At 43.8% G+C, this 20,278-nt stretch overlaps 1 protein-coding gene across 1 annotated transcript; it reads left to right on the top strand.

Annotated features, from left to right (window-relative positions):
- Positions 1–251: 251 nt before the first annotated feature.
- On the top strand, positions 252–16,702 carry LOC128879968 (protein gooseberry-like). Its single transcript, XM_054129548.1, has 6 exons — positions 252–364; positions 7,947–8,260; positions 8,662–8,791; positions 11,373–11,544; positions 11,878–12,156; positions 15,037–16,702. The coding sequence occupies exons 1-6, from the start codon at positions 310–312 to the stop codon at positions 15,293–15,295; spliced, it is 1,209 nt and encodes a 402-aa protein (XP_053985523.1). The 5' UTR covers positions 252–309; the 3' UTR covers positions 15,296–16,702.
- The last annotated feature ends 3,576 nt before the right edge of the window (positions 16,703–20,278 follow it).

Genomic DNA, 20,278 nt, shown 5'->3' with positions numbered 1-20,278 from the left:
TTATCCAACTGTCCTTGTTCTTGTTGTTGTTTTTCGGGGCCGTTCTAATTCAAGCTTGTCCGTCCATTGCTACAGGTTTCATTACCGCTGTCCGAATTGTGATGTGTGATTGGTGATAATTTCAGGCGCTTCTACGATAACAAAGAACCGAACTGTTGCGCCAAAGACTGTCGGTGACCGGTTTTCGACCATTTTTCTTGGAACTCGTTCGCGCGAATTGTGATTACAGTTAATTTCACTAGGTTCGAATAAAACAACCGAAATCGTCTTATCGTGCGAAGACTCTCGGGGACAAAATCTGTTGGCTAGATGGCAGTTAGTACTCTGAATATGGCACCGTACTTCACTGGATATCCCTTTCAAGGTAACCTACAGAATAGTTTCTGCATCATCTTCTTCGAGTTTCACGCAAAGACAAATTTACTGGAATAGTCTTCTAAACCTGACCAAACTAATCTAGGCCTACCTTCGGAACGAAACTACGTAGTATTTCCGAAGCGATTCAAATCTCAGCGCTCCCTGATGCAGATTTCATCGAAAATAAACCCTGGGAACCCAAATAAACGGATCGATCTTCGTCCCGAAATATTTCTGTTGTCGACGAACGATGAACGACGATAGAAATGCGCGAAAAGATTTAACCTGTATCTAACTCGAGTCCAACTCTTGCACACGGATTTATTTTTCAATGTTCGAGCGCATTATTGATAGATTAACACGAATCTGTAGTAAGATTAATTCATTTCGGAACGACCGACTTCCGCAAAGTCCGCCGGCCGACTGAATGTTCGCCAACGGTTCTCGACGACGCTCCATTAACCCTTTGCACTCGGGGCCATTTTTTTCTGCTATCCGCTAGCAACTCGAGATGCTTTCTTGGGATTCCATTGCCACGAATGCTAAGATTATATCGACTTCTCGAATGAGATCTCTAATTTGAGAGTCGAGAATCAGGTCGCCTTTGCCTCAACGACTATCGTTTTATTGGCACTTGAAATTAACCGTTTGCGGTCGAGGCATTTTTCTATAGAATCAAATCCGGTCCAGTTTTATAAGAAACTTCTGTGAAACCCGAAAACTCTACTCCGAAGAGAAACATCTACGAACGTTCACGACTCGATGTATTATTGTTTCAATTGATAATTACCTGTATTCTGATGTGAGTGAAATTGAAATTGTACATTCACAAAATCGCTTTTAACACGTTGATCGTCACGTCAGCCATGTATGGGTGACAGTGCTTTTCACTGAGATACGAAAACTATTAACTCTGAAAGTTAAGCGTCATAGAAAATGAATTTAAATGGAATACTTGAATTTCGATGAAGTTACAGAACTAAACACAAAAATAAATGTTTCGTTACGCGGTATCCAAGAGTCTGTAAACAAAATTCAATCGCAGTAGAAATGTTCAAGGGTGTTAGTCCGGCGGTGAACGTGTTAACAAAAAGTATGAAATATGGAAAAAGCGTAGGGCGAAAAAATAAGGAATAAGATAATAGCGAATAAGGAGAGCGAATAGTCAGTAGCTCCCCAGTTGACCGTCGTAAGCTCAACAAACTACAAATTTTAGCGCTCCCTGATGCAGATTTGATACGAAATAAACCGCGAGCAACGTCAAGATGCAATTCGAGCGGTAACCAGACCTTTTTCCTTAGTTTATCGGTGCCCTACGTGCTCCCAACTGCTCCCAACTGCTCCCAACTCTCGACACTTGAATCAGGGACAACCTGTACAAAGCAAATATTGTACGCGACACGTTGTTACGGTAAATGTTCGATGGTAGCAGAGTTTTAAAAGAAATCGGTAGCGAAACTTGCGTAAGGTTCGCAGGTTGGAGTTGGGTCTTATATAGACCCCTGGCGTTAGGTTCGGTCGGGATTAAAGTTTTGGTCCGATTCGAGGTTTGATTTGGTTTCCCATTCGAATGATACGGAAACGGGGTTGCGTCTGGTGTAGGTTTAAATTATGGGTTTAAATTATGGGTTTATATTATGAGTTTATATCATAGGTTTATATTATGGGTTTATATTATGGGTTGGGCCTACCGTCGGGATGTCGGGCTTGATTTAGGTCTGGGTTGTTTCTTAGTAAAGCGTTATCGCGCCGCGATTCGTTGACTCGCGATTGTGTCGCGTTATTGCCTCGAACGTAATCAACGCGGTAGAATGAATGTTTGGGTTTAATCGAAAAAGAAGCAAGATCTGCACTCGTAGGCGTCCACTTGGCTACGCGAAAGAGTTGAACTACGTAGCCAGAGCCATGGGTACCTAATGTCTGATATCGGATAGGCCTCGAGCGACGGCACGTTGATTGAAGCCTTGCCAACTCGGAACTCACACCGAACGTTAAATACATGCATCCCCTTCGCCTATATGGACATTCCCTCTCGTGGTCAGGTACCGCGCCAGGGTTCATCATTCTCCCAGCTCTCCTCTCCTCTCCTCTCCTCTCCTCTCCTCTCCTCTCCTCTCCACTGCTCTCCTCTCTCCTCTCTCCTCTCCTCTCCGCTTAGCTCTTTCCCCCAGACTTTTCATCAGGCCGCTCGAGCCGATCGACGCAACCACGGTTTCATCGACCCCATTGTTTGCGCAATTCCCCCCCATTTATCATGCAGTTACGAAGAATATTCTGAACGAACGGGATTAATGATTGATTAGCGATTGTATCACCGAGCCAGTTAACGAGTTGTTTGTTTTACAAGGCTGCGTTGAAAAATTGTTCTCGTTTGGTAGATGCGGTAAAGCCTCCGTTATACGAACACCCGTTATGCGAACGTTTTATCAGAACGTTTTATCAGAACGTTTTATCAGAACGTTTTATTAGAACGTTTTATTAGCCGATCTCCGATTCGAATCTGCAATTATTAATAATAACATCGCAATTATTTCCTTCGGCAGGACGAATTCTATCCGCGACGATTCGATATTAAACGAACGCATCGCAGTGCACCCTAACGTCTCTGAAACAGAAAATTGAAAATAATGAAACGAAGCCGTGTCGTATCATCGAGAATTCTATCGTATATTCTATATCGTATCGCGAATTCTACCATTACATCTTCTATATACATATGTATATAAGAATGAAGCCCTGACTGATGACTAATCAACGTCTGGGCTGAACCCTAGAACCTAGAAAGCTGAAATTTTCCACAGAAACTTTCCTTTATAACTTTCCTTATGTACGAGGAATAAGAAAGGATATTTCGAAATTCAAACCATTAGGAGCGGAAACATCCGAGTTACAGAAAACAAGAGACCACCTACGACAGTCACCTACTGATTCACGAAGGAACACGCGGTCAAACGCGAGCGGCATGAAGTAAATAGTATTCCACGCGGAAATTAATTAGAACAATAAAACGTTAATTCGAAGGTTCCTCTGTATGAGTGGTTCGACCAAAGTAGAAACAAAGGAACCAGCCCAGTCCTGACCGAAGTTTAACGCAAACTCGATGCAAACCTCCGACACCGTCGCGTCCGCGTCGGCGTCGGCGTCGGCGTCGGCAGCATATCACGAACAATCACGCCGGCACTCGCATACCTTTACTTTTCCGCGTTAATAATTTATTAAAGACACATCTAGTCAAGAATCTAACACAGAATTTCGACATTTGAGGGGTGTGCTGCAATAAGGCGCCAGCTCCTTTTTTTTTTTTTTTTATAATTTTGAGGCACTCGCATACCTTTACTTTTCCATTTATTAAAGACACATCTAGATCTAGTCAAGAATCTAACACGGAATTTCGACAATTGAGGGGTGTGCTGCAATAAGGCGCCAGCTCCTTTTTTTTTTTTTATAATTTTGAGGCACTCGCATACCTTTACTTTTCCATTTATTAAAGACACATCTAGATCTAGTCAAGAATCTAACACAGAATGTCGACAATTGAGGGGTGTGCTGCAATAAGGCGCCAGCTCCTTTTTTTTTTTTTATAATTTTGAGGCACTCGCATACCTTTACTTTTCCGTTTATTAAAGACACATCTAGATCTAGTCAAGAATCTAACACAGAATGTCGACAATTGAGGGGTGTGCTGCAATAAGGCGCCAGCTCCTTTTTTTTTTTTATAATTTTGAGGACAGAACGTAATTACAGATTTGAAACATATTCCTTCTTTTTTTTTTTTGTGGCGCAATAAGGAGGAAAATTTGAAAAAATAGAGCTACCTCTCCTTCGATTTTAACATTATACAAATTCAACTAAATCAAGTAAAAATTGATCGTCTTCAATTCTTCCGTGTCGGAAAATAATTATCTGTAACGTTTTTATTCTTAATAATTCAGAAGAATAAAATCGAAAGATCGAAATATTCACTAAGCCTGTGTTTGGTCTAAAACGAACAGGACCACCCGGTAGCAGAAATAAATGGTGGCCGAGGTGGTTGGAATGGTTGAGAAAATAATTTTCAACATGAATTATTGATAGCGGGTAATTGATTGTGGGCGCTCACGCTAATATACATGATCGTGCCGATATGAAGAGATAGGGGAAGCCCCGATTTGACTTCGTTCGACGCAACTCGAATGATTTAATTTTATCCTTCGGGCAACGCTTTCAAGAATACTAATAATAATAATAATAATAATAATTGGTTGACATCGATACCTACAAATTCGATGGCGTGTACATATATATATTTCATTTGTTAAAGGCTTACTCTTGGACAAATCATTCTTTTGATCGAAGAAAACTGGACACTCGATCTTGTTTAAAATAACATCAAAGAAAAATTGCAACAAAATTGCAACAAAATTGCAAGAAAATTGTATTGCAACGATATATTATTGGTTTATCGTAAATTGCATGTAAACTGTTGTTTCGCAATATTCCTACAAGTACAAATTATTGTTTGGTCCACGTTAGGTCCATTCTAATCCAGTCTACGTAACGTTCATAGAATGTTTATCATCACGGTACATTCAAATGCTCGTGGTTAATCAGAAAATATTCTCTTCTCCTACAGGTAAAAACCTTGAGTTTCGAACGGCGAAATATACGTTGGGTAAATATCTGTGCCCTGTTTAGCGGAAATTTGTTCTTCCAAAGACTCGTTTCGCTATTCAGTTCGTATTACGAAGATACGAGGATATTTAATAAACGCGCGAAACGCGAGCTAAAGCTAATAGTCTCTCCGTTTCACGGATTGTTTTGCTTCTCGATGTTTTCGTGTAACTAGAAGCAATTTCGAGGTAAATATGGCTTAAATAATGCCGATTGCTTAAAATGCACAAAGTAATTCGCGATTTGCAAGCCACTCTATTGGGCCTTCCTTGACGTTTGAAGAGTAAAAACATAGCTCGAAGTTCTCTTCTCGGAGTCGAACGCTCAGGCTCGTGACTCGAGTTACAATTGTTTTCGATATTGTCGATAAAAAATCTCGATTGTTCGGCACGAGTACGCGAACCAAGAAGATACCTGAACCAAGAAAGATGTCTCGTATAAAGGACAACGTTAAAATTTCTTTTACCAAACTGGGAATTAATTCTATCAATTTCTTCGTTGTATTCGAAGCAATATCATCTCGTTCAATTTCTTCGCGTTAGATATATTCCTATAAATTTTCGCTATGAATGTTTACGATATATTGAACATTCTAAACGACCCCATAGTTCCACTATAAAATTGAATGTAGCAGTAAAAACATTGAATATTATTAAACGTTGTTAAATACACGTACAGTGTAGAATTGATCAAGAAAAGTTGTATAGTAATAATTTACATCGTGTATTAGTTATTCATGGAAGGTAGTAAGGGTCCACGTGTTTATGAACGAGGGCGTAGATATGAATTATTCGTGTGGCCGGTTAGGTTTAATTCGGCTAAATAATCTGCTGCGAATGTATAGTTGTCGGGTGGTGGTGGATTAGGCCTGTTCGCGTCTGTCTACGGCCATTGAACGAGATCGTGGCGAGGATGAAACGGGCCACCGACTGAGGATTAATCCGTTTGTTCGCGTTTCCAGCGTTTCGTAATGGCGCACGGGGGTCTGTTACGTGGAATTTCACGTATTGTCGCGGCCGAGAAGTCGGGCCCGAGGAGCTATGTAGGCCCACCCCGTGACTACAGGGCCCCCTTTCGCCTCGAACCCGTTCTGGGCCTATCGCTACTCCCCTCTCTCTCGCGCCCGGGTCGCGCGCTCGCGCAAGAGAGAGAGAGAGAGGAAGAGTGATCGAGTCGTCGTCGTCGTCGTCGTCGGCGGCGGCGGCGGTCGGCGCCTTTTGATCTTGCCTGTAATCCCGTCGGGCCCCGCGGCCTGACTGACGTCATGAAAGGTGTCCGTGGGCCTTACGTACGCGACGAACCCCACATAAGCCTCCGCTCCGTGTTTGTGCATATGTCCTTACAGCCCATTGGGATTCCAGCAGGGTGGGGGAATGTAAATCTTGCGGATTTGATGAATTACCAAACGAGACTTCTTTGGCAGCACTCGGGACCGAGTAGGGGGAGTACATTTTGAATTACGCCGTGGTAATTAGCCCAAGTTTTCACGGCAGGTGTTTGCGAGTTGCAACGAACACGTGTAACCACGAGCTTGTTACTTGCTCGACTATTTTCTCCTTGGTTTCGCCGGAGTTTACCTGGTAACTCCGACTTATCCCAGAGACTACACGTTAACATCGAACCGAACTGTACCTTACCGAGATTAACTCGGATCTATCCTCGTCGTTCTTAAATTTACTCGTAAAATGTATTTTACTCGGTCCCGATATGCCTTGTACGTAAAATTTGCTGCTTCTGGATTCCACTCGAACAAGCAAAGTTTCAGACGTTACCTTAACTTTCGTGATCCTACTTTCAGAAATTAGAATGCCACCTACATCGGAATATCGGCCGATCCAACGCCTCATCCCCTTTCGTTCCACTCGGTGAAAACGTGGAAATCCGTTTTCATCGGGATCGGTTGAAACGCCGGACAAACGGAGCTATCCGTCCACGTAAACGAGTAGAAAATAATTTATTCAAAAGTTGGCGCAACACACGCGCAAATCGTGCTCGCGATTGTCATGCAAACCGTCCTTTATGCAAATTCAAATTGACGGTCATTGTTCTGGCTAGCGTGCCACGAAGGAAGTTTGTTTTACATGGGTTTTCAGGAGAAGAGTTACCAGATCCCGGCGAGTTTTACTGCTCCGTGCAAAACCAGCTGCCATAACTCGTGACACCTCCCAAGTTCCTTCCAAGGTGGACATCATAAAAGGGCAAGAGTCCCACTATTACCGAGACGCGTATTATTCTGGTTCTTTCCTCCTTCTGGGTTAGGTCCGGGCCCCGGTGGCCTTTTTCTCGGATTTTGCTGACGCTCGTGTGACGCCGTTTGTTTGACTACGTAATTATAATTAACTTAATTAAAAGGGGGACTAATTACCGGTAATTAGCGCCGTTTGAGCGGAGGTTTGCGTGCTACCGGGCTTTTTGATCCTTCTAGACCTCTCCTGGAAAGTATTCCACTTGTTCCACTCGAGTTTCGAATTTTTCACCGGACGCTTTCGTTTCATCCTATTCTGCTCTGCTTTTCTCCTTGGAAAGCAACGCTTTTTGCACGTTCAATTCTCACCGGATAACGCGCCCATCATTTTCTCACTGTTTCAAAGAGTGCCGTGCTCGAAAATTCAATTAGGCGTATTTATTAACCCTTTGCACTCGGAGCCTTTTTTTCTGCTATCTGCCAGCAAATCGAAATGTTTCTTAGCATAGAATTCTTAGCATCTATAGAATTCGAAGCTATCTAGATTTGAGAATAACGTCACCTTTACCTCGCCGACGATCATTTTATTGACAGCTTTGGAGCTCCAAAGAAATGAAACCTAAAGAAACATTAAATATCGTAGATTTGCTGCGTGAAAGCTAACGGCGACTGAGAGTCGCCTCTCGAGTGCAAAGGGTCAATCGACGTCGTCTATAGCAAAATATTACATACAGAGTTGTTCGTTTTCTTCCAGGGCAAGGACGCGTTAATCAACTAGGTGGCGTGTTCATCAACGGACGTCCACTGCCGAATCACATCCGATTGAAAATCGTGGAAATGGCGGGAGCCGGTATCAGACCGTGCGTCATCTCCAGGCAGCTAAGAGTGTCGCACGGCTGCGTGTCGAAGATTCTGAATCGATATCAAGAGACAGGATCGATCAGGCCGGGTGTGATCGGCGGCAGTAAGCCTAGAATCGCCACGCCGGAAGTCGAAGCGAAAATCGAAGACATGAAGAAACAGAATCCTGGGATATTCAGCTGGGAAATTCGGGAAAAGTTGATAAAGGTCTGTTGATGCCTGTTGGAAATTAATAACACTTCAACGGAATACCGGACGAGAGATCTCGAAGGATGCTTGCGCTTGTAATCGGTTTATCGATTGTTTCGGCCCAAACCATCGGCTGTCGATTTACGCGAACAATCGATTTTCTTGATAAACGATGCCACGGACGAGTAATTGTCACGAGTGATTGTGGGAACATTTTTTTTTTTTCTTGTTTTCTCATCTAGAATTACACTTTGTCCGGGCTGTAATAAGATCGATGTCGTAGAATAGGAACGCGTGGAAGAAGGTGGGCCTTGTTGTTCTTGTGACATTTTCCGCGTCGGTTAATTCGACCGTGACGCGTAGAAAAGATTTTGCTAGTTTTCATTGTTATACTAACTAGTCCAATGTGGTTCTGCCAGCAGGATGGTGTCTGTGATAAGGCGTCCGCGCCGTCGGTTTCCAGTATCTCGAGGCTCCTTCGCGGACCTACGAATCAAACTCGTCCCGGCGACGATCCCCGAAGAAATCATTCTATCGACGGAATACTTGGTGAGTTAGGTTGGTTTCTTTAGTTAAATACTACGTGCGTATGTAGATTAGCAATGTTTCGACAACGAGTTACCCTCGCGAAAGCGGATGAAAACTGTCGGAAGAAATTTGAACGTTTCGAGGAATCACGGACATCCTCGAAGAGTTTGATCGAGGTTAAAAAAGCGGCGCATCCTCCGAACGGGCTGATTTTTTTTTTATCATAGTTGTCATAGTTGTTTAGCGAAAACTACATCAAACGTACTCAGACGGTACGTACATTAACGGTATTGAGTATCGCACACGAGGAATGTACGTCAAAGAACGGACCGACAGGGAAATCGATAAGCTACCGTTTAAAGAGATTTTCACGAACGATACATGTAAAATTCGCGAACAGGATCGCTGTTTTAGCACCGCATAAGCCATTAGGCTGGTGTAAATGAAACGGTCGAGGTAATCGCGCGATAAGCATAATTATAGAGTGCAGCGACGTTAAGTTAATTGCGTTAAGGTAACCGTAACCGTAAACGGTGCTAGCCGGGGGAAAAAAAAATGGCATACAATTTTCAGTTTCTTTCATACGACGATCAATTTGTCAATACTCGTAATTCGATTACGATATTATCGAAGACTTGTACTCGATCTTGTCCGTGACTGTGTGAAACCGCGAACGATCGTAAAATTGTAAAACCGGATGTTAGCGACCGAAACGAAGCTCGAGCGAAGACTCGCAAGCTTGGCTACAACTGCCAAGTTATTCGAAGACCTGTAGGTATTACAAAAATTTCTATAACAGGAGGAAAGCATTCACGCGCCAAGCATTCCTCTCGAGCATACTTATAATGTAACGTTGACAATGGCGTCGAGAATTGCTTGCTCGAGAGCTGAATACTTTGGCAATGGCATCTTGGCATGTTTCAAAGCTGAACGGTTTGAAGAACAGGAAGAGATTAACTGGAATATAGATCCCAGCGGCGGATATAAAGGGAGTTCTTTTCTTTCTATTTAGAAGCTGCAGCGAGGCCCGAGAAGAAATATTAGGCGTCCCGTGGTGCGTGGATGTGTCGAGTTTATTGCCATGTCGAGAAGATTTAGTTTTGATTAGGTATACGTCTAGAACGCGGCCTAGTCGATCGGTTTGCGCCGTTTGTTGCTGAAATTTTCATCTCGTTATCAATTAAATTATCCTCCGTACAATTTATCTTTATTCTATTTTCCCGTTAAGCAATAAAGAAACGAAGGAGCAAAGAAACAAAATAACTAATTATGCCATTTCGACCACTTTCGGTTCGGCTGAAAATTCGTTCGTATTACGGTACCCCACTAAATACCTTCTTGTGAAGTTTTGCGGATTTTTGTCGACGTAATCTCGACATTTTCTTTTTTCTATTCCCATTAGCTGTTAACGATAAACAAATAATATAGAGATCCAATTAATATAAATAGCGTACGAATACGTACGGTTATACGAACGCTGTTGCGATCGCTGCCGAAGAGAACAAGAAGCGAGTGCGAAAGGAGAAAGGAAGAGGGCGTTCGGTCGCGGCGTGTGGTCTCTCATGATCTCTCGTGCTGCCTTTAATCTTGTAAACCGCCAATACTAGAGACAACCTGCAGTTTCCTTCGAGGAACAGCTCTATTGATTTAGATATTCTCATCGATCTAAAGCGTTACTCTCGCTAATAATCGTTTAGACAGTTTTTCGATGATTGACTTATCGAGATTTCCCTCGCCGCTGTAATAACACACTGTGGCTAGTCGTTGCGACTAATCTATCGTCGAAATATGGAAAATAATAAAAAGTACCTATAACAAAATAAAATAAAATAAAATGAAATGAAATGAAATGAAATGAAACGAAACAAAAGAGAATCGCGTGTAAAGTGACATAGATCACGGTGTCTTCCAGCGGTTGTTCTGTTCAGGAGCGCGTAATGGAAAGTGTTACGGAGGAAAGAATATTCGTTGGCTAATTAAGCACCGTCTCGTAAATTAATTATGGAAATGGCGTTTAGCGGTGTCCGAGAGCAAAAATTGGAAATTCCTCGAAGCACGCGAGCGAGGGCTGTTATCGAGGAAAGAGATCTACGGTAAAATGTTGAAGAGACTCGAGAGATCCAAGAGATGTTACCGAGCACGCTTCTTAATAGCGGCGGCAAGAAGGTCGTCCAGGGCAGCACGTGCTGCACGTCAGATGCCCAAGGTAGGAAGCGAGTCGTTCCCGCCCACAGTTCACACGCTGGACTGGCCAACCTACCATTAAGACCCTTCTGATTACAGCCATGCCAGCCGAACCTATACTAAACTAAAACACTGGCGAAATTAGGGTTCGCCGCGAAGAAATTAAGTTCTTTGACATGTCCCGTCCCACACGAGCTAAACGAAAGCTCGTCGCTCGTCCGACGTTTCGGAGATCCATATTTTCATTTATCGTTGATAGGTTTCCGCGTCGAGAATCGTTTTATTCGACCGGGTACCTGTACCGAATCTAGATCGTTGCGCGCGCGTGACGCGAAGTATTTGTTCACCAATCTTCACCATTTGTTCGCTATCGTATACAGCGTTATACTCACCAGCGCGATCACGTTTGATGTTTCAGGTGGAAGTAGCGGCGACGATTCGGAGACCGAAAGCGAGCCAGGGATCGCCTTGAAAAGGAAACAACGGAGAAGCAGAACCACCTTCACCGGTGAACAGCTCGAACAATTGGAGGCAGCCTTCCACCGAACCCAGTACCCGGACGTTTACACTAGAGAGGAATTGGCTCAAAAGTAAACATATTATCGATCTACCGAGTAATTTAAGACAGACTAAATGTAATCGGGAATTTTGCCCGACGATACACGGCAGATACAGCTTCGTTAGGCGAACTGGTAGAGCTCGACAACTAACGGGGATTTTTCTAAAGAAGAATAGTCAAATTTTGAACACGATTCGATTCACGTGGACCGATTACCGAGTAACTCATTCTCGTTGTCAACTATCGTTTTTAGCTCTCGCTGATAACTCGAAGTTATTAACCTCCATGTACGTAGCTCTCTCACGGCAATTTTATTTCTGCGCTCCTCGTCTAATCGAACGTTATTCTCTTGCTGATATTCCAGAACGAACCTGACGGAAGCACGCGTGCAAGTTTGGTTCAGCAACAGACGAGCCAGGCTTCGCAAGCAGTTGAACAGCCAGCAATTGAACGCGTTCAATACGATGAGCTTGCAGTCGTTTCAAACTCAACATTACGGCAGCGCCGAAACTTATCAGACCTATGGCCAAGCGACGGTGGTCGGAGCAGCAACGACCACGTCTGGTTATCCTCAGCACTACAACTATACCGAGAATTACTATGCCAGCCAACAACAGTGGCCAAGGCCGACCGAGAATTATGGGTAAGTTTGAACAAATTCAACCGTTTGCGTCGTTAGCAAAGACTAACCTAAATCAAGCAAACATTAACCTAATCGACGCCACAGTGGTTCAAATTAACCGAAAACCCCGGACTCGTACGGCGCGATGGTACTAAATAGTCGCGCGGCGACAAAATCGCTCGTAGCTGAACAGCGGTAGGTCACATTCGCGCTAACTTCGCGAGACAAGAACAAGAGCGAACAAACGTTGATTCCATCGACATTCTAAACGAAAACTGGACCCTCCACGAGGCGAGGCCGGTGTAGAAACAAAGCGTACGTTGTCCAGGTAGAGATAGATTATCCCGGACGTTTAAACCAGACAAATCACTCAGGGAGCAACGCGCGGAAGGAAAGAGGAGAGAAAACGAAGAGGCACGGTCTCGAGAGTCGGAAACCTGCGCCTTCTGTTCTCTCGGGGTGTTTCCAACAATTAATTCAGCCATTGTGGCGTAATAACAGGTTGGCGAAATGCTCGGCCTGCCGCGGTGTGTCGTTACATGCTCAACCGGTGCAGGCATCTCTGCAAACGTACAAACTACGAAGTCGGAGAACGGACGGGGAACAAAATCGAATACTTTACTGGCTATGTATGTATGTAAACTTTAAGATACTCGTCGTACCCAGGGAATCATTCGGATTCTGGATTAGGGTCCGAACTAGGCTGGGTTAGGTCGTGCGTTTTCTTCCAGGTTCTGAGTTACGTCGAATTAACCACTCGACCGTGGCGATTGATTTCCCCACCCTCTGTGGAAATAAAGTTGAAAATTTCGAACGATGGCGGATTCGTGTAATCGAACACCCGAGAGCGCAGAAACGCGAGAGTAAAATGGTAGCAAAGGCGAGAGAACAAATAAGATCGAAGGTTTCTCAGAGAGAGAGAAAGAGACGGGAGAGAAGGAGAAGTTGTTGGTTGAGCGCGGCGCGGCGGGGCTTCGCCGACACGTTTTCTGTGTGGTCCTCAATTATGTTGTTTCTCGGGCCCCCGTAATGAAACGCTACCGGCTAATCTTCCTCGATGATCCAGCTTTAACCAGCCTTTTTTTTCAAAGTTGCTTCCAAAGGCAACCGCGTGGCCTTTCCTTCACCCCGGAAGTAGCGTCGGCACGACCTCAACATTCGCGGATTCGAACGATTTCCCGGGACAAGTTTTTCATTTACTTGAAGGCCGTTTCTCGGCTCATCCGCTAGGATAACGTGTCTAGAATATGTCCAGCTGATCTGACGTTATCGTCCGTCGTACTTTTCTCATTCTGCGGCGCAACGTTTTCACGGTCTAATTTTCTTCTTATTTTGTTTCTTATTATTTTCATTTTTGCGTTACTTCTTTTTAGATTTAAGCTTCGGGATTTCGATACTTTTCTTTCATACCTTGAAAAAAAAACCGGAGGCGGTCGGCCGGGATTCGAATCTGGGCTCGCGTTTATTTAATTAACCCTTTTTGAGAGCGCGCACCGACACGTGTCGCGAGAATACTCGATGATGTAAGAAGCGACGTATACTCGTCGATCGCAGAGTAAATGTCGCTGTTAAAATATTAGAAAATGTGTAATACTCGGTGGTTATTGATATACATACATTACTTATGAAAACAAAATGCATGGTATTCCGAGGAACCTTAATTAAACGCATAGAGATATCTAGGCTTTCTTTTTGCGGGCGCGGAATAGTTTAATTTCGAACGTCGTATCGATTATAAATTGTTGATCCCGAACAACTTCCCCAGAATTCATTAACAGTTGTATAGAGGTGAATTTGATTTGTAGCTGCTAGGTTGAGATAGATTTGTAGACCGGTCACGGGGACAGTCGATAAATCGTCGAGCTTCCGCCGGTTCTGCACTCGTTTGTAAAATAAATTAAGAAGAGGAAAGGTCAAAGTAAGGAAAAGAAGACAAGGGAAAGAAGAAGAAGAAGAAGAAGAAGAAGAAGAAGAAGAAGAGAGAAGTAGGAGAGAGGAATTAAATGGTTTCGGTGCGTTTCAGGGTTCTTAACCGTGCTGCTGTGCCGAAACGGTCAAAAGGACCGCTACTCCGTTTTGAAATCGGTTGTTGGCAGCCTCGACACGCCCTAAACGATTCTTATTTGTATGTGTACCGGCGTGAAAGTTTCTCCTGTGCGTGTGTGTGCACGGTATCGGCTTGCAAACGAGCAGTGCACTTTGATTGCAAGGCAAAACGAGAGAAAGAGAGAGAGAGAGAAAGAAAGAGAGAAAGAGAGAGAGAGAGAGAGGTTGCCGGCGGTAACTTTGAGAGGCTCGAAACGAAAAGAATTTCATCTTGGGGGTTATGAAGCTAAAACTGCTCCGCATTAATATTTTAATACTGTCATTCAAAGGGTCGCCTTAAATCCCCGATGGTGCCGTATTAAATTCCCAACGATAGAAATTAACGAAAGAAGGAATCCGCTCTTAACCCGGACCTAACTTACAATACAAAACGTCTCGTGGCTCTCGCGATGGACAAAATTGTATCGTAAGATCACACTTATTCGCTGTATCCATTTATTTCCGATAAATTTCACTCTGAAAATTTCATCGCGCGTCCTAATGCAGGCCTAACCCGTAAATTAAATGTTAGGCTAAGTCTGATCGCCAGGTCGGATTCGGTTGTGTCACAACGACACATTAATAGCCGAGGTGTATAAAAATATGTGGCTCGCATTTATACATGTCCCATCGGACGGCGTGTGCCACCGGTGACTCACGCTCGCGTGTCTATTAGACGGCGTGCATCACCGCGCCGTCCCACGGCAGCGTGAACGTATTAAACCAAAAGTAATAATAATAATAATAATAATAGTAATAAGACGTATTCAACGTTAGTACTACCGATTTTAGATGTATACAATTTTTCTGTTACAGATTATTCAATACCTCTCATTACAGCAGCAGCAATCTCGCCACAAATTTGTCCGGTAACAACCTGAACTTGGGTAGCCTGGGCAGTAGCGTCGGTTCCGCGACAAATATGAGCGCGTGCATGGCTCAGAGTACAACATCAGGCATTCCGGTCCCGACAGGAATGAGCCACCATATCGCGCCTCACAGTCCCAGCGAGGCCAAAAGCGGTTACCCTTACTTAGGCGGAATAGAGTCCCAAGTGTGCGGCAGAGTACACTGAAACGCATAAATATCAAACCAGCGGGGTTAAATTTAGTTTAATTAGCGAACTGTCGAAACTGAAAGTTCTTGTTAACGTGGCAAAAATATGAAAATATAAGGAGACAGGGGCGACCGTTGAAGCGGCACGGAAGGGTTGTGGCAATTATTTGAATCTTGGAACGTGATCACCAATCAGTAACTTTTTTAAGCTTACGGATTACCCTGAAAGTCGTGGGACTCGTGCGAAGAAATTTCTTATCGATTGGAAACGATGAAAAAATGGAATTTAACGCGAACCTGTGTACATTGAATGATTTTTAGTTTCTTAAGACTGGAAAGTACGTCCGCTATTGCCAGCAGAGTTTGCATTAGACTGCCACCAACTTAGACTCGGTGCGAAACTAGAATTTACTGATGTATATTATTTTTTTTTTAACAGCCTATTACAACTCTACGATAAACGGACAGGTTCAGTCCCGAGCTTGCGCATTTAAGGAGACTTTACTGTATAGGGTTTAAGTATAGTTAATATAATAACCAGTGTTAATAGTTCTACACTCGTGTGCCTTGAGCTACCGTTACAAAAGATTGTCAATCGTTCGACTAGATTTACAAAAACCGCCTCGTACAGATACTCCTCGTTAATAGACTCGGATCTGGTCTTATACGAAACGTTTTAACGAGGCGTGTACGAGTAGAATTACAACATCGTCTACGATAATCGCTGTACCGAGGATTTCATGCATTTATGGCTTACGTTAATAGGATGAACTGAAAGATATACACCTATACAGATATACCTACGTGTGAGAAACGAAATAATAATTTATGAAATACTCATATATTTTATTTTCTATGCGTTTTATATATAATAGCATGCTTCGTAAAATTTGCAGTTTAATAATTGCAAGTCTACAAGTTAACTGTGCTAGTTTATGTAATGGATGTCCTTGTAATAGTGAATTTTATTCAGGGACAATATATAGTCGAATATCTGTAAAAACACACACACACACACACATAGAACAAGCATAGACGTCAATTGCAGCATACTACGTATCCAACTCAACATAGGTAGGCCCAGGAATCTATACTTCTCGACGACCACAGTGCCTTTCAAAATTGCCTTCTTTTTCCAGAGAATTGAATTTGTACCATGACGTAGCTAGGCATAGCCAGCATAGCTGGATAAGTCGATAATTTTGGCGGACACGGTGCCTTCGCTTAACTCGATGCCTTAAAATTGCCTTTCTCCTAGCGAAAACTGCAGGTATTTGTCGAGAAGCTGTGTTTTGTAAATAGATATTGTATAATATTTAATATAAACGCAATTAAAGGTTAAACTCTACGATATCGTCTTCGGTAAAGGAAATCGTCACTGTGACTGCGTTAATTGTACATAACGATTCGATTGCGCAGTTTATTTTAAGCGATTTGTATAAAAGCGACTCGACGTAATGCACAATATTCTTGTAATTTATTAATTGTCAGTTTCTCTGTATTATTCATTCCTATAAAATAAAGGAACGCGTAAAAAAGATGAAAGCTTTTCTTTTTACTGTACCCTGGCCCCTTGTTACCTCGTTCGATGAAAATAAGTACCAATTAATTGTCAACACAAATTCACCTGTATTTTATTAATAGTTACCACTAGTTTTTTTAAAGAAATATTGAACTTACAAAAACGTGTTTCGAGCAAAAGTCGTGCAGATTGTTATAAAATATCGGATTGCGATAAAAACAAAGACGAAGTGACCCTAAAGTAACCTTGAAAACGTACGCGCATTAAAAAAAACTATTAGTACCGTCTGACTTCTTGCTCGAAACAACAAAGGACATGTGTCGGATTTTTTTTTTTTTTATATATATTAAATCACGTATCTTCGAGATTTTGTACAATCTCAACTTAAATGGGACACCCTGTACATTCACGCTTCTAAAACTCTTCGAATGCACGATACGAGACATCGAGTGCGACACTTCCTCGTTCGAAATTCCCACGATAAATTGAAAAAAACAAGCTGTCGGCGGTACGATTGGCCTCTCTCCCTGTATGGCGGCCGAGATGAAAAAAAATTGTAGAGCAACAGATTGGCCAAGTACAGTTCGAGCAAGGTTACCAATAGGGGCGAGATTGGAGGGACACAAAGAGCAGCCGGCAACACAATCCCATGCCACACCCAGAGGAGTTAGAGTACTGGGCGGGGATCGTTCAATGGCGAATCACAATGGAAACGATATGTGGGGTCCCGAGCACCTCAACTTTGATACTTCGCCGCGAATTTCTAAACTGCTAAACTTATTCGCAACATCGCGCATTTCCAGCCGTTTCGAAAGATCAAAAGTGCACGGTGAACGATCCCCAAGGTGTACCCCTTGAGAGGTCGAGGAGTCCGTGTACATCACCGAGTAACGTAAACATGATCCGGGATCGGATATCTCGGCGAGACAATCCTAATGCAACGACTAAACCCATCGACGTAACCAGGTGTTTTCGTTCCGTCCTCGTCTTTATTCGCTGTCCTTCTCTACGTTCGATGCTCGTCGACAGACATCAGAAAATAAACAAACTCTACGTGGAAAAACTAATTGTCGCGAGCCTGGCCCGTGGCGTAAGATGTGGGCAAGATGTGAAACACGACATTTTGGTCTCAGGCTGTCGTAACGTGACACGTTTGTAGGTCGAGTAGCGACGAATGCCCGACGATAATTGTAACAGATGTTTCCACTTATCGTTGGTGCACTTGTTATTCGTTAAATATTCGAGGTTTTTATAAGAAAACTTTATTCGCCATTTTTTCGCGAGGAAACGGCGAAGCGACAGGAGACGACAGGACGCATGCGGTCGCACGGCTGAAAGATTGGTTGCGACGCGACGCGACGCCACCCCGAGACCTCCCTCGCGAGGGTACGGCTTAAGCCTGGGAGGTCGTCACACCTATCAACTTTGGCGTTGCCGATACATCTGTCCCGGCGACCATGCCGAAAACTCACCAAAGGGAAATGAATTCGAGCGAACGGTGGCCACGAACAGCGTAACCGAAACGTTAGTGGTAAGACGAACAATTTATTAATACATTTTGTATCCTCGATGACGTTACGCATTGCGACTTATCGCATCAGCTTTTACGTATCACAGAAAAATTGCCTTTACCTCATCGTCAGTCGACTATGGCGCCGTATACTCGTCGTGGCACGAAACAGTGCCACTTGTACGTTGATACTATTCTTATATTCCGAATCGCATCGGCTGTGAATCTGCGAACAGATCCAGATTTTTCTCACGGATCATAAACTATCGTCCATCGATGCGACTATACAAGCGCGTCGAGTTTATCGGCCGCAGTTCCTCTCGTGCGATTATTACGCCGCGTTTTATCCGTGTAACACGTCGGACGGCGGAATTACGGAATTTAGAGATGTTCTCGTTAAACGGCGTAAATGCGTTCTATTTTAATTGGTTCGCGTTGTTCTTTAAACGCGAGCGGAATTTTCAAAAATGTGCCGATTGGAACGTCGAAGCTGTCGGTGTTGCGCCGATAATAATTTTTAACGGTGGTGTCGTACCGAAAATAAGAACGTACCGAAAATAAGAACGTACCGAAAATAAGAACGTACCGAAAATAAGAACGTACCGAATACAGGTGTTGCGAATAATTCGAGTTTGTAGAAAGGAAGCGGTTAGGTATCGACGGGGTACAGCACGGTTAAGAGTCCCCGCGTCGGATGCGCGCAAACGCACATCAAAGCGGTATCTCGGAGGACACAGGAAAAAGGCAGGGCACAAATCATCCTCGGCTTAAGCGGACGTGGAAGCGAGCATAAAACGGGCAGAGCGAAAAACACACAAAACCAGTTCATGCGAACGCTATGGTTGCTCCCCTTGACGCGCGGCTCCCTCGTGCAGCCCGCACTGGGTCTACACCGACCAATGGGGTAAGCCGCTCTACTCCGAACAATGGTACGCTCAAATGGAATTAATCAAACTTAATCGAGCCAATGAAAGCCGTGCAAATCTCGCGTGGGGAGGTGCATGGCCCGTAATAGTAGTCTCGCCCAACGCGACGCGACCTAAACTAACTGACGACGTTTCGAGCATTGCCGGGCTTTGGGAAGAGATCGAAAAATTGTGAGACGAATTCAAGTATTTCGATTTGTATTTTTTTTTTTTTTTCGTGAGATAAAAATATTCGTCAAAACCCATATTTTTGACGGAGCCATTTGAAGAAGAAAAAAAAAACGACGTTCTTTTTTCGAAAAATTCACAAAAAGGTGTTTAATAGGATACTATAATAAATTTCAGCCGAGTGAAAAATGGTCGGGTCCGAAAGTGGTGGAAACAGCCTGGAACGCGCCGTTTATATTTATTCTTTGGATTTCAAGATTCTTCCCAGCTCCTAAAAGAATCGTCGTCGTCTAGTCGGACCGCTCGAACTCGACACTTGACAGATACACGCTCGCGGTCGAAAGATGATAAGAGCGACGCTCGAGTAGAATCGACTCGGGACGAGGAGAGAAAGGCAAAGACAGGCGAGACGAAGAGTAGGCGAAGGAAGAAATCGATTTACGAAATTTCGGGCGCTGATTCGAACACGGGGTCGACATCCGTGGCCGCACGGAACAACGGCAGGGGTCTACGGGGGTTCTGGTTAGGGCAGCGGGTACGCTTATGCGCGGATCTACTGGCAAAAGATCCACAAACGCGGCGTGATGCGCGACCAATCAGCGCTGTGGAGCCAGCTGCCGTGCGGTTCATTCATCAAGACCCTGGTTACAGCGTGCGATGCCACCCTATTAATCCCTTTTCTTATCTTCGGCAACGCGCACGCTTTTTTCCTCGCCAGCTCCATGAAAATACGCCCGGAACAATTCCGACGTCGATTGTCTGCGACAGTTCGATATCAGTCGTCTCTTTACGAACCATGTATTTAAAGCAATAAAGAAAGAAACGGGAACGCGTGAGAATAGCCGTATAAAAGATTCGGATAGGATAGGATCGTGA

This window comes from Hylaeus volcanicus, chromosome 7, assembly GCF_026283585.1.
Source record: "Hylaeus volcanicus isolate JK05 chromosome 7, UHH_iyHylVolc1.0_haploid, whole genome shotgun sequence".
In the NCBI taxonomy this organism is placed as follows: Eukaryota; Metazoa; Arthropoda; class Insecta; order Hymenoptera; family Colletidae; genus Hylaeus; species Hylaeus volcanicus.
This window is presented reverse-complemented; position numbering and strand designations above follow the sequence as displayed.

Bases quoted from the DNA above. Each gene is read 5' to 3' on its own strand.
- LOC128879968 (XM_054129548.1), top strand. From the start codon at position 310: ATGGCAGTTAGTACTCTGAATATGGCACCGTACTTCACTGGATATCCC. The intron at 365-7,946 runs GTAACCTACAGA...GTTTTCTTCCAG, and splicing joins CACTGGATATCCCTTTCAAG to GGCAAGGACGCGTTAATCAA. The intron at 11,545-11,877 runs GTAAACATATTA...CTGATATTCCAG, and splicing joins AGAGAGGAATTGGCTCAAAA to AACGAACCTGACGGAAGCAC.